General features: G+C 44.2%; 1 protein-coding gene across 1 annotated transcript in view; it reads left to right on the top strand.

Moving 5' to 3' along the window:
• The window catches only part of PRKN (parkin RBR E3 ubiquitin protein ligase), a 1,219,260-nt gene that overhangs the window by 399,425 nt on the left and 806,417 nt on the right, over window positions 1–13,418 (top strand). Inside the window, exon 4 of the mRNA XM_084827978.1 lies at window positions 7,500–7,618. Coding sequence (XP_084684104.1) covers window positions 7,500–7,618 — 119 coding nt within the window. The remainder of the gene's footprint in view (window positions 1–7,499; window positions 7,619–13,418) is intronic.

Raw genomic sequence — 13,418 nt, 5'->3', positions numbered from 1 at the left:
AGTATCACTCTGAAAATGAACCATTGCTTTGTGTATACGTGCGTGCACACACACCCAGCACTAAAGCTTGCATCTTAAAGAGGACCTTCATTTTTTAATTGGCAATTGCTGTATCTGCACATTTAAGCAGAGTACCAGTGCTATGAAATATTAATGGAAAACTCCATGAGAACCTATAGTGCTTGATTGAATGAGGGAAGACGAGGTTGTAAGGTTGATACTGCAGCAGTTCTAGTGATTGTTGGCGCTTCGGTGTAATTACAATTTTCTGTATTAATACCCCTTCAGAATTGGTGTTGAATTTGAGGCAGATTTATTCTCACCTCCTTTTGCCCCTGAAAACAAAGAGAGATAATCTCAATCAAGGCTGTTCATAGAAAAAAATAGTCCTGATGATTCTCGGGAAACGGGGACTGTTGAGATTAGGATTTGGGTAATTTCTGTGGTGCAGTACATTTATATTCTTTTAATTTATTCTGATTGCTCGTCTATTCATGGCTGGCGATACTGCTGTCTACAGAAGCCCAATAATGTGGCTACAGAAGTATGAGATTGCTATTGGTCCATCAGCACAAAGCGGCTTGGAGGGGTTGCTGGAAATGTCCCTTTACTCCCTTTTTGAAGATCTGAGTGTGCCTTCTGTAGTGCTCTCAACATCCAGCCGTTTTGCTGTGAGAAGGACAATTGCAAGTTATCCCGGATCTCTGCACAGGTCCTGCTTGTTTGCAGGCTTCATCTAGCTCTATTCCAGACATATTTCTGCTGTGTTAAGTTTAATGCTTGTGATTTCTTTTTAATAGTATTCATGAAAGAGACTGATAGTGCTGGGGCTTGAGCTAAGCAGAGTGGACGCCTACTGTTTTTTTGTGCAAGGTTTTACGATGTACAGTAAATTGGAAGTACTCCACAGTTCCCACCTCTGCTGTCTCTTTTGTTGCTGGAGAAACATACACACAAACCTCTTGGCTTTCATGTTGTTTTCCTGCCACTTTTCTGCCGCTTATTGTCAGTGTCAATTAAACATCGGTGCTCAAACAGGATAGGTGTTAACCAAAAAAATAATCGTAATCAGAGAATAGATACAATAACTCTCAAATTAACTAATTAAAATGAGGGGATGGAATAGGGAACCTTTTGGCATACCAGACATGTGCTCTACCGCTGAGCAGTGGTCCTGAGCTGCAAGTGGGATTAGCTCCTGTGTAAATGTAAACTCAGGAATTTTACAGATATGAATAATACTTTATCATATGTGTCATGCCCCTGCGGGAGGAATTGTCTTCAGGGGAAGAGCTAGAGCTCCTGGAAACAAAGGAGCTCCCCCATGCCAGGAGGTGGGCCAGGAATTGCCTAGGCCCCTTGGGAGGATGGCCATGGGTCCATCCCTGCAAGAGGAGGAGAACTCCCCCTGTGAGACAGAGGCAGAGTGACTATCTAGCCCAAGAGCATCAATGATTCAAGAGGCAGGCCAGAACAATCACTGTAAGAGGAAGTGCCCGGGCGGTTGCAGATGAAGGCTCCTCATGAGTAAAGAGCTTCTTGTGAACAGGGCCCTCCTCATGAGGAGGACTTCTTCCAGAAACCTCTGATGTTCAGCAGCCGAGTCCTGGGTGGGGCTCTGAAAGATTCAGTTTATAAGCCTTAGTTATCAGCAGGGAGGGCTGCTGGAACAATGTCTTTATGCCAGCTCTGGTTCCTGATCTCCTAGCCTCTAACTGTCCTCTTTCCACTGGACCTCCTGTGAGTAGACCCTGGATTTCCTAGTGACTTCATATTTGGAATCTTCCTTGCCTGGTGCTGTACTCTTTGACTGGGTTTGCACGACATGCTAACCCCTCATGGGTGCCTGCCCACGATGGGTTAGTGTGTTGTGTGCACCCGGACTGTACTTACCAGGGAGGGTTGTTTTTCCCAAACAACCCACCCTGATAACCAATGATTTGCAGTGGGAATTATTTTACTCACGATGGGTTGGCATGTTGTGTGAACCCAGATATGCTAACCCATCATGGGTAAAGGGCATTGGGCAGCAAGCCCCTTGGCAAGAGCAGCTGAAACCCCTGCTGTTCTTGCCGAGTGGGGCTGTGATCACCATTCATGATCGTGAGCAAGCTGATGCCCATGCCCTTTTCCCCTTGCCAGTGACAGCCCCTCCAGTGGTGCCCAAATGGCACCTTGGACAGGCTGTCACACATCCTTTTACCCCCACTGATCCCATCTTCCCGGCTTGTATCACAATCTTGATCATGGTCGTTGTTGTTGTTCAGTCTTTAAGTCATGTCCGACTCTTTGTGACCCCATGGGCCATAGCACGCCAGGCCTTCCTGTCCTCCGCTGTCTCCCGGAGTGTGCTCAAGTTCATATTCATTGCATTGGTGATGCTATCTCGCCATCTCATCCCCTGCTGTCCCCTTCTCCTTTTGCCTTCAATCTTTCCCAGCATCAGGGTCTTTTCCAGGGATCACGGTCGTAGCCCTTTTTAAAAAGAAAACTTTCCTGGCCCCGTTGGTGTGCAAAAATGGCACCGGGAATTTTTTTCTGCACTTCTCCATGTGGGAATCCCCACCACCACCAGGGACCCTTGGGGCAACAGTGCCCATGGGTGGGAGTTGGATTCCACTCCCATCCAATTTTCGGCATGTGGTGCTTTAAATCCCAATGCAACCCTATGGAGCTGACTGGGATTTAAAGTCCAGACAAAATGGGTCTTCCCAAGGTCTTGGGATGCTGGGTGGAGGACTGTGGGGGGCGGGGGGAATAAGCCATGCACTGTGGTTTGTCTGCCCAATTGTCTGGAGGGTGTGCTAACCATGAACTGTGGGTTGTTTGCAAAACAACCTACAGTGCATGCCTAGTTATCCACCATGTGCTAGTATGTTGTGTGAATGCGCCCTTTGTCTGAACCTTTCTGGCCTAGATCTCAGATTGCTCTGTAATTTCACATTTGTCGTCCTCCTCCTCATTTGGTGCTGTGGTCTTGGTGTGAACCCTGTTGGCTTGACCCCAGGCTGCCTCTGTGTACAAATTGCCTCCACTCTTGACCCTCCAGTAAGCAGGATAATACGACAAGTAACTGGTCACAGTTTTTTTAAATTCTAAAATGCTGCAAGGGATGGGGTTTAAATTTCTCAAAATATTCAAAAACACACAATAGCAGAAATTAGCACAGGTGGTTAAAATTTTGGTGGTCCTCAAGTGAAATGAGCACACCTGCCCTTCCACACACCCTCTTCGTATTCCATTGTTCGTTCCACTTATTGGCATTTGTAAATGTAGTTTACACCCTGAGCTACAGGTAAATTAATTACAGTAACTCTGAACTGGCTCACAACAAGAGCTTACCAGTCAAATATTTAATGCCATTATGTTTTGAATTAGTCCAATAAATTGAAAAGCCTGTAACTTGTCAACTTTTCTGTTTCATTCTGTGTCTAATGTTGAAAGATTGCCTTTTCATTAAGGAAGCAGTAAATTAACATTTGGTAGCCTGACAGCTTTCAGTGCACACAAATGCACGTCCAGCATATTTCTGGTGTGCTAAGTTAAACAGGGCCAACTTCAGTATTTTGGGAGCTCCTCGGGCAAAAGAGCCCTCATAACCAGTGAGAGGTAGAGAGGGTGGGGCCAGCAGAGAGAGCCCTGCCTCCCACAGCCCTCTGCCAGGATGACTCATGCAAGCAAGCTAAGACTACTGTAATACTTTCTATGTGGGGCTTGCCCTTGAAGCCAGTCCAGAAACATCAGTTAGTCGGTCCAAAATGCTGCTGGCACAGTGGATCGCATTATGGCAGTTTTATGTCAACTTCACTGACTGCCAATTTGTTTCCAGGCTAAATGAAACCCTAAACCAGCTGTGGGGAGGCTTTTTTTTTTTTCTATGAAGGGCCGTTGGCCTATGGGAAAAGCCAATTAGGGGGTGGGGCTGATGGTGCATGAAGCCAGAGCCAAAACGTGGGCTGAGCTACCCTTCTTCCCTCTCTCTCTTGTGGTCTCCACTCACCAGGACATGCCTCTGCCTCAAGGGGTAGGGTGTTGTTTGCAACCTTGAAATTTAACACAAAGTCAAGGACAAATGGAAGCTTCTCTGCCATCCTCTTCCAACCAGAAGCTCCTCTGTGCTGGATGGGGATAGTGGGGGTTTGTATCTGTGCCTGCTGGGGTGGTTGGAGCTCCAACTACCTGGCAGGAATTAGGCAGAGAAAGCATCTCCGGAGAGTGGTGCCCAGCACTTTCCCTCACTCATCCTTTTCCAGTTGGAAGGCTGAGTGGGGGAAGCAGCGTTGTTGGTGTTGACTCCAAAAGCTTCATGGAGCTGTTTTGGGCAATTGCACAGAATGCTCCTGCCCCAGCCAGGGGGTGGCCTGGGAACATGCTCAGTATGCCCCAAGCTGGACAACATCTAGCTGTGGGCTGTTCACGACAAGGTGCAGACACACACACACATCCAGCCCTAAATAGTCTGGAGCCAGGCTACCTCAGGAATTGCATCTTCCCACAGAGATCTGCTTGAGGACCTTCTTCTTGCCTGGCAGAAGTTCAGTTGTTGGGGAGAAAGGAAATGACCCTTTCCACCATGGCATCCAGACTGTGGATTATTCTCCCCAGAGATTCAGCTGATCTTCTCATTACCTGCTTTTAGCAGGCATTGAACTCTTCTTAAGATTAATTTTCAATCTGACGGGATTTTTGTTATTTTTCTACTTTATTGTTTATTCTTGCTTTCCTTTGTCTTCAGATTGTGTGGGCATTTTGCCTGTGAAGGCAGGATATAAATGCATAAATATATAAAATCTTCTCTTTCCAATGTGCTTTCAGTCATGCTGCTTTCTGCTCCTGGAATGGTTTTCTATTTTCTCTCCACCAAGACACTGTTCTGCCTTTCTTGACATTTTACATCAAAACCTTCCTCTGCAAAGCTTTGCCTTGAATCACCCTAACTTCCCCTCCTCTGTCCTTTGTGCTGCCAGGTAAGCCTCCTCCATCATATCATTGGCGCTTCTTATCCTTTCTGCTTTCTCTCTCCTTTCTTTCTCTGTTAAATTGTAAGCCTTCTTGGTAAAGATGGTCTCACCTTTGTTCTTTGTACAGTGCTGAAGCTCAGGACACTAAATAAATGTAATAAATGGCCTTTCATAATAGTAGTCAGTCCCTTCATGTATGCAAGGGGCCTCTGCCACTCATTGCAGCTGGTCTGCATGCCACAATATTGTCTCAAGCTGTACTTTGCTTTTGTTCAAAGCCTCTTTTTTGCTTAGGCATGGCTTGGCCACAACCCGTGATTTATTTATTTAAAAGGGGCTGTGGTGGCTTAGTGGTTAAGACGCTGAACTGCAGACCAGAAGGTCGGCAGGACAGCAGTTTGAGACCCGAGTGCTGCGTCCCGTCTTCAGTCCCAGCTTCTGCCAACCTAGCAGTTCGAAAGCAAGAAACTGCAAGTAGATAAATAGGTACCGCTTCGGCGGGAAAGGTAACAGCTTTCCGTGCACCTCGGTGTTCAGTCATGCTGGCCACGTGACCACGGAAGCGTCTTCGGACAGCGCTGGCTCTTCGGCTTAAATAAATAAAGGTAAAGGTAAAGGTGTCCCCAACCAGTCGTGTCCGACTCTAGGGTGTGGTGCTCATCTCCATTTCTGAGATGAGCACCACACCCTAGAGTCAGACACGACTGGTTGGGGACACCTTTACCTTTATTTATTTAAAACTGCCTTCTTGGCTGCCTTCCAAGTCGGCTTACAGCAATAAAATACATAAGAACAGTTAAAATATTAAAAACAATAAAAACATAAAAACAGTAAAAACAACAATAAAAGCCAACAGTAAAACCAGCAACAACAATGGTAGTAACAGCAACAACAGCAGTCATAGCAAGAGAAGGCCACGGTAAAGTAATACATTTTCAGGGCCTTCTTAAAAGCATGCAGTGACATGGTAGACCACCCATGGCAACTTGCTCCAAAGGTGTGGGGCCACTTCAGAGAAGGTTCTCCCATGTGTGATCACCCATGTGATCAAGGCAATAGATCACCTGAGCAATTGGTGTAGTCAGTTTTACACCTTCCTACAGGTGAAATGAAGCTGAGGGCCGTTTGTCACGTAGGTAGCTCCTGTGTACTTGATTTTTCCTCTCACAAATAGCTGGTTGAGGCGCACACACGCACGTGTGTGTGTGTGAGACCAGACTGGGACAATGGCATGGGCAGCTTTTAACCTTTTGCCCCTGCCATGGTCCCAGTCAGAACTGGCTCCCTTGCCTCTGCTATTCACAGTGGAAGGAAAGCTCCCGTTAGCATCAATGAGTAGTGCATCTAGTTTGGCCCTCTGAAAGTGATTCGCACAGTCTGAGTATGGGTTGTGGGCCACGACATCTGTAATGAAGTTGTTGTTGTTGTTATTGTTATTGTTGTTGTAGTTATAGTTTATTTTTGGAGCTTTAGGCTTTTGGGGACTGATGATGCTTTGGGACTAAGATTGCCTGCCTGGGTCCCTTACTGTCTATCTGATCAGCCTATATCTCTATCTATCGATTGATTGATCGATCTGAAAATAAGTATATCCCATAAGCTCCTAGGGTGACTCTTGGCTATGTTGCCCTTGCTATGTTAGAAAGCCCATTGCAGGTTTCTCTTCAAATCCTCACAGAAGAGCCTCTCAAGCAACAGCTTCTTAGGGGCCATTGAAGCATTGTACTCTAGCTGAGAGAGCCACTTTTTAAGGAGCACCTCTTGCATCATTGAAGAAATATTTAAATAATCCAACCACATATATATGTGGGCCCTAACCACAGAATTGGCACCTTGTTGCTCGGGCTTGCCAGTGTCATGGTAAGAACTCATGCCTATATGAGTGGATAATTTAAATCTTACTCCAATGACATGGCAGCTACTTAAAGTAAAGAGAAACAGCTCCCACCCGCCTAGGGAAGAATTTAAAATAATTGCCACATTAATGTTACTGGCTAGTGTTTCATGTGCGCACTCAGTTCATTGTTGTTGTTGTTTTCCCCCATAGCTTTCCAATTTTTTTTTTTTTTTTTTGGTGCTGAACAAGACAGCACTCTGTCACCAAAAAAAGAGAGGCTAAATAATATAAAAAAGAATATAATATAGAGATGATCTAGCCATTCTTGCAGACTGGAAAGGGTGGTAGAGAGAGAAAGTCCAATGAGACTCTGCTATATAATGTTTGTGTTTCGCATGTCTAGAAGCTTCTGTGTGTCAATAGGGTTGTGTAGAGGTTGTATGGGGGCAAGGGAGGGATGCTGCATCAGTTACAGAAATAAAATGTATGTCATCCTTTGACGTATCAAACAATAGATAGTACTTGCATTTTGGGGGGGGTCTTTTTCTTTTTATAGTCAAATATGTCATTCCAGTATACTGTAAGTGGTTTTTAATTTGTTTCAGAGTTCTTATTCTATATGCGCATGCGCACGCGCGCGCACACACTCCAAATTCAATGGCATGGCAAATTAAGGGCTTGCTTTTCTTTCTTCGCAACAGGTGCTGCTAGGTACAACAGCTTTTATGTTTTCTGCAAAAGTTTCTGCCAAGATGTGAAACCTGGAAAGCTCCGAGTCCGTTGCAAAACGTGCAGGCAAGGGACACTGACTCTCGCAACGGTAGGCAACAGTTTCTATCTTTTATTGACAAATATGAAATGATTGATTGGTACGTTTTAACTCTGAATTCAACTCTGAATTTAACGTTTTAACTCTGAATTCAACAAGATACAACATTTTGGATAATATCTTGCAGTCAACATGATAAATAACTAACAACAAGAACAATAGTAATAAATGGAAGAATGGTGGCCATTTATTATATCTCTGGATGGGGAATCAATTTGGAAACAATTTTTAACAAATATAAAACTATACAATTATACTGATGTTTTCTTTGGTCTTATTTAATCATACTCTTCCATCTAGTCAGCTACCACTTTATTGATTTATTCTGGATGGGTAAAATGTTAGGGTTTTTCAATTTTAACCTGTGTTTTTAAAAAATCATTTTTGGAACATCCTCCCCAGAGAGAAGCTCTTGATCCTTTTGTTAGCATTCTGCCACCAGGCAAAGATCTTTTCATTTTCTTGTGCCTTCATCTGATTCCTCTTTCATCAGGTTACTCTGCTCTGGTTCATGATTATTCATTTTCTGCTGCTGTTTTCTTGCTTGGCAATTTTATGAGTTTTATTGTATTGTATTGGCTTCACATTGTGATTTGTACTGCTGCTGTTTTATTGTAAGCCATTCTGGGCATTTCTTGTTGAGGGAAAAGCAGGGTATAAACATTTTAATAATAACCTCAGTGTGATGTACTTCCAAGTAAATATGTATTGGATCTGGCAGACAGACAGATACAAACAAGTCATTCTAATTTGGATTTTTCAGTGATTGAAGTCCATCCCATTTCCCACCTATTCCAGTACTAAATCTCATGACAATAAATCTCAGTGAAAGTCCAAAGGAAGTCGACTACTGACTACTGTCTGAATTTTTACCTTTTATTTCTAAAGGTAAAGGGTTGGATTACTTCTTTAAAATGGAAACTATAAATCCAAGCCAGCTAATGCGTTAAAAGGATACTAGGTGGCATGCTTAGAATCTGGGCAGTACTGTGATATTCATGCAGTATGGCCATCATATGGCCCAGTTTGGATGTAATCCTAAATCATAGTTTAGAGTTGAAAGAATGAGCCTCACCTCCCTTGGCGCTTACCCATCCCCAATCATTGGGCATGGGCACAAGTGGGAGATCAGAAGCTTCCACTTCCATTTTAGATTAACTGTTGTTTAACCACAGTTTAGGATTTGTATGATATGTTAATCTTAACTATGGTTAGTGAAAAAAGGCAGCTTCATAAATTTTGGTTTGAAGTTGGCTTATTTCTACAAACCCCAGTTAAGGTGAAGCACAGTCTGTCTGGGTTCAGAAGATGCAGAAAGCTGTGGTTAATTAAAACCAAAACAAAACAGAAGCAAATGCTTCCACATTCTTCCTCAAGGCCATGAAAGAGAAGGAGGGAAGCATGCAATCCTAAGGCTTCCTACAGCTTATTCTTATAACGCTAAGCTATGGTTTGGCATTACATCCAAACCAGCCCATCTTCAAGCCATGGGGGAAAAGGGAGTTATTTGCTCTTCTCTGTAACTATACGGGGATAGCTAAGGCTATTTTCCGTGTTTGTCTTTTTCACACAAGGAATAATATTTCATTAGGGCTGTGCCAATGTGTGTGTTAGTTATTTGCTGTCTGAATTAACTGAGCAGGAGTCATTGAAGCTCACAAACTCAGAAGCCATATTTCAGTTCTGTGCATAAAAGTAAAATGGAAAGATGCAGAGCACATTGATTTTCTGTTTCTCTCATAGTTTTCATTGACTGTTTCAACTTTTGTGTATGTTTCAGTAATTAGATGTTTCCACAACATCTAATACATCTATAGATTTACTGCAATCCTTGTTATTGGCCTGTTCTCTTGCCCAAAACAATCTGTTCAGCATTTTACAATTTGAATATCGGCTTGGTTTACTTTGAAATTAGCATCTGATTCCTTTCCCCCCCTCTTTTTTTTGCACTGGCAGCGAAGCTGATGCTTCTCAAACTCTACATGTAAACATTTCCTCAGGAGAAAGGGACCTCTAGATACCGTCCTATGTTGTTCGACCTAATATTGACTTTAAACTGCAGGCAGAGACACCCTTTTCAGATTTTGGTAGGGAGGGAGAGGAGAGTTTCCAGTGGCGCATGGGCAAGATTCACAATAAAGTTCAGATGCTTGCTCTTGAAATATTCAAGATTAAATATTCAAGAAAAAAAAACATTTTCAAAGTGTTTAATGTGGTTACTTCTTAAACCTCACAAAATGACTACCAACAATTTTTTGTAGTCTGAAATACCACAGACTACACTGGGGTTGGGGAGATTGCCCCCTAATGCTTGCACAACCCCTACAAGGCACACTTCTCCATACCCTCTAACATTTTATGGATGACAGTAGGGGCACTCTTCTGCACAAATGGGTGCAGCTAGGAGCAGAGTCCTGCAGCTGAACAGCATGGCCTGGCAGGCCAACACAATCCAGGACCAGACATGCTACAGTCAGAAAGTGGACACTTAAAGTAAGTGCAAATAAATTTCTCCAGATGATGAGAACACTGAGCCAAGCCCACAACCTATGCAGTCAAATACATATAATACACATGGGCAGTATCCAGCAGGACACAATTACTCATGTACATTATGTTGCACTAGTGTAAACTTCTCTAGTACAATGCCAATAGTGTTAGCTGATGCACCAGTTTCCCAGAGAGATTGACATTCCAGCTAATGCTATGGGCATTGAACTAGAGTAGTTTATGACAGTGCAATGCAATTTACATGAGTTTATTTAGTTGTGCCCTGTTGGATGCTATCCATGAGTCCCTCTAGTTCCAATGTTCAGAGGTGAGTGCTGTTACTCATATGGCTAAAATGGCACTGCTTATGCACACAGGGAGGTATCAGCAGGCTTGGAGAAACCCCAAGGTTTGCAGAAGTACAAAACATCTGGTGAGCTCCCTGCCACCCCCAAGGAGGGACCCCAAAAGAGCCCAGTGAGGGGGAATGGAAGGGAGGGCCTGGCTGACTAATGGGAACACCAAACAGGAGTCCTCCACACTACAATATTCTGTTGCAGTTGCCACTTGTACCTGCACTATGTTGCATTTATGCTGTTTAGAAGATCTTTCTCACATTTTATAGCTGAGGACCACTAAGGGTGCTTCCAGTGCTACGAATAGGAAGGCATTTTGCAGCAATTCTACCTTTTTTTTCCCGCTTAGTGGGTTTTCTGTGGTACCGGGAGTAGGGGGTGTGGGTGGAATGATGGGGAAACACCACTTTACCTTCCCTCCAGCCACAAAGTATATCTTTTTAACTTTCCAGCACAGTTTAACTTACCAGACACTTCTCAGTTTTTAATATCAATCTTGATTTTCATCAACACATTAGGGTAACCCCATCAATGTGGTTTGTGATTTAGATTGACTTACACAGCATGGGAATCTCTAATTTAATAAAAGAATGATTCCAAGTTCTATTACTTTCTCCATTGTTGTTCACAATGCCATACTAAAGTCAGTTCAATCCCTTTCTAACACAGGCTAGAAAGAGGAGTTTTAAAGGGCATTGAAAGCAGTATGATAGAAGCACGTTGCCCACTCCCCCCCACTATTGTGTCTGGTTAAATAAGATTGGCAGGGTTTAGCAATACTTCAAAAACCTGCCAGACCTGTTTGACCAGACATGATGGTGAGAGGAGTGTGTGTGGTCTCTGTATACCAATTCATATGCCATTGCCTTCCTTGAGCCACAGTGAAAATTCTCCTAAAATGAAAAGGGCAGGGTCAACAGGAGTTGAAAAATGAACCTGCTTCTCAGATTCAGAGCCAGCCTAAAGCATTCTGCTACCTGAGTTGGAACAGCAAATGCCACCCCTCACCCCCCCCCCCCACACACACATAATCCAAGTCAAGGTGCATAGTAACCAAAGCTAGCCAAGTTATTTTGGCACGAGGCAGACGCAAACACCTCTCCCTATACCTGGCAGTTAAAATACAACAATAACCAAGTAAATAACTAATGATCTGCTGCCCTTTCATGACAAATCTGCTGCCTGAGCTGGCTGCTTCAATCTGCCTAATGGTAAGGCCAGCTCTGTTCAGATTATAGTATTAGGCTGGAGTACCTTCTTTAACTATACCACTCACTTAGTTCCATCTTTGTGTTCTGTTATTCCAGAGCTTTCCAAACTGTGTGCCGCGACATATTAGTGTGTTGGCGGCGGTGTGTGTGTCGCGCGAAATGCAGAAAATTGTGTGGAAGGGCACCGCGGAGCTCCCTTACTTGCGTTTGCTTCCCTTGGCCCCTCCCCTGGAACTTCCTAAAGCAGCTAATGTTAAAGCAGCTTAGCTGCTAAGGCTTAGCAGCTAAGGCTTAGGTGCTTTAACATTAGCTGCTTTAGGATCATGTGGCGTCTTGACATAGGACGCACGTGATTGGCGGTGTTGGAGCGGTACAGCGAGGAGTGTAGTAACACTGGCTGCATGAGGAGTCTGGAGAACTGGAAGTTAGTGGAGCAATTAGTTGAGCAATTTGTAATCAGCTCGGGCGAGAGGCTTCCCTGCATCCTCAGTGCGGCTGCAGGGCAGCGGGGGAGAACAACGGCCCGCTGGACGCCCCCAGAGCAGGGTGGGCTGTGCCGGGCAGGCGAGGAGCTTCGAGCCTGCACTCCCCGGAAAGGCAGAGGCGTGGGCCGAAGAGAGGGGAAGGGAGGCGCTGCCCTGGGAGCAGAGCTCGGCCGATGCCAGCGCGGAGAAGTGGCAGTGGCCACCAGCCCTACGTGGTTTCGGGCGTGCCCTTCGCAGACTTCTGCACTGTGCTTCCGCGTGGCCAGGCCAGAGTAACATGCAAGTGGAAACGCCAACTGGGACTGCACCGAGCGGGCTGTCCACCATCTTGGCCAGTCGGAACGGAGCTCGGTGGAGGCCAGAAGCCTCAGAATCAGCGTGCTCCCAATCACCCGGGCGAGCGCAGCTGCGGGCTGTCACCCAGTCAGCCCACCTGCTGCTGGCTGAAGGGAGGCCACCCTCCCAAACCCAATGTGGCAAACAGCAAGCCACCCACCACGTGGCACTTATGATTTGATTTCTGCCGTTTATTTTCAACAATGGCAAAGTTAAAGACACTGAAACGTGGAAGCTTAAAAATGCTCGATGACAAAATGCGAGTGTCTTTATCTAATATTCCACCAAATATTGAAAAGCTGTGTTCATCCCATCAACCTCATACACCCCATTAAAATGGTAAGTAGTTATTGGTGTTATTCAACTTTTTAAAATTCTTGCACATATTTACATACTGTTACTCATAAATGACAACAATGTATGTTATTATCTTACAAATCATATATTTTTAAAAATATAAATGAAAGGTTTTCATGAGATATGTTGTATCCCCATACATTTCATTATTACAATTTATGTATGTGTCCATATCTCTTATAACGGGTTAGTTTAACCTCCAGTTTGCTAGTAAAACTGAATTACCGCGTCATGAAATGATGCATGTCTAAAAAGTGTGTCACCAACATGAAAAGTTTGGAAAGCTCTGTGTTATTCCCTTTTACTAAGTGACAGTGCCTCAGCTAACTGATGTTCACAACTGAAAAAGCAGAGTCTTTTGCTTACCTTCATGTGTGTCACAGCAGCTCATGTTTCTTTGGAACTTCTTGTTTCATAAGCAGCACAGCAGAATATAAACTTATATTTGTTTCAATGACATTCTTTTATTGGCATGAAAGAAAAACCTGTGTAAAATCCACATAAAATGTTGGGCAGCATTAACTTTCTTAGGCAAGTCAATCCTTTTTGAGGTGGT

Source organism: Heloderma suspectum, chromosome 1, assembly GCF_057233095.1.
Source record: "Heloderma suspectum isolate Gila_16-S chromosome 1, 16-S_ref, whole genome shotgun sequence".
Classification (NCBI taxonomy): Eukaryota; Metazoa; Chordata; class Lepidosauria; order Squamata; family Helodermatidae; genus Heloderma; species Heloderma suspectum.
This window is presented reverse-complemented; position numbering and strand designations above follow the sequence as displayed.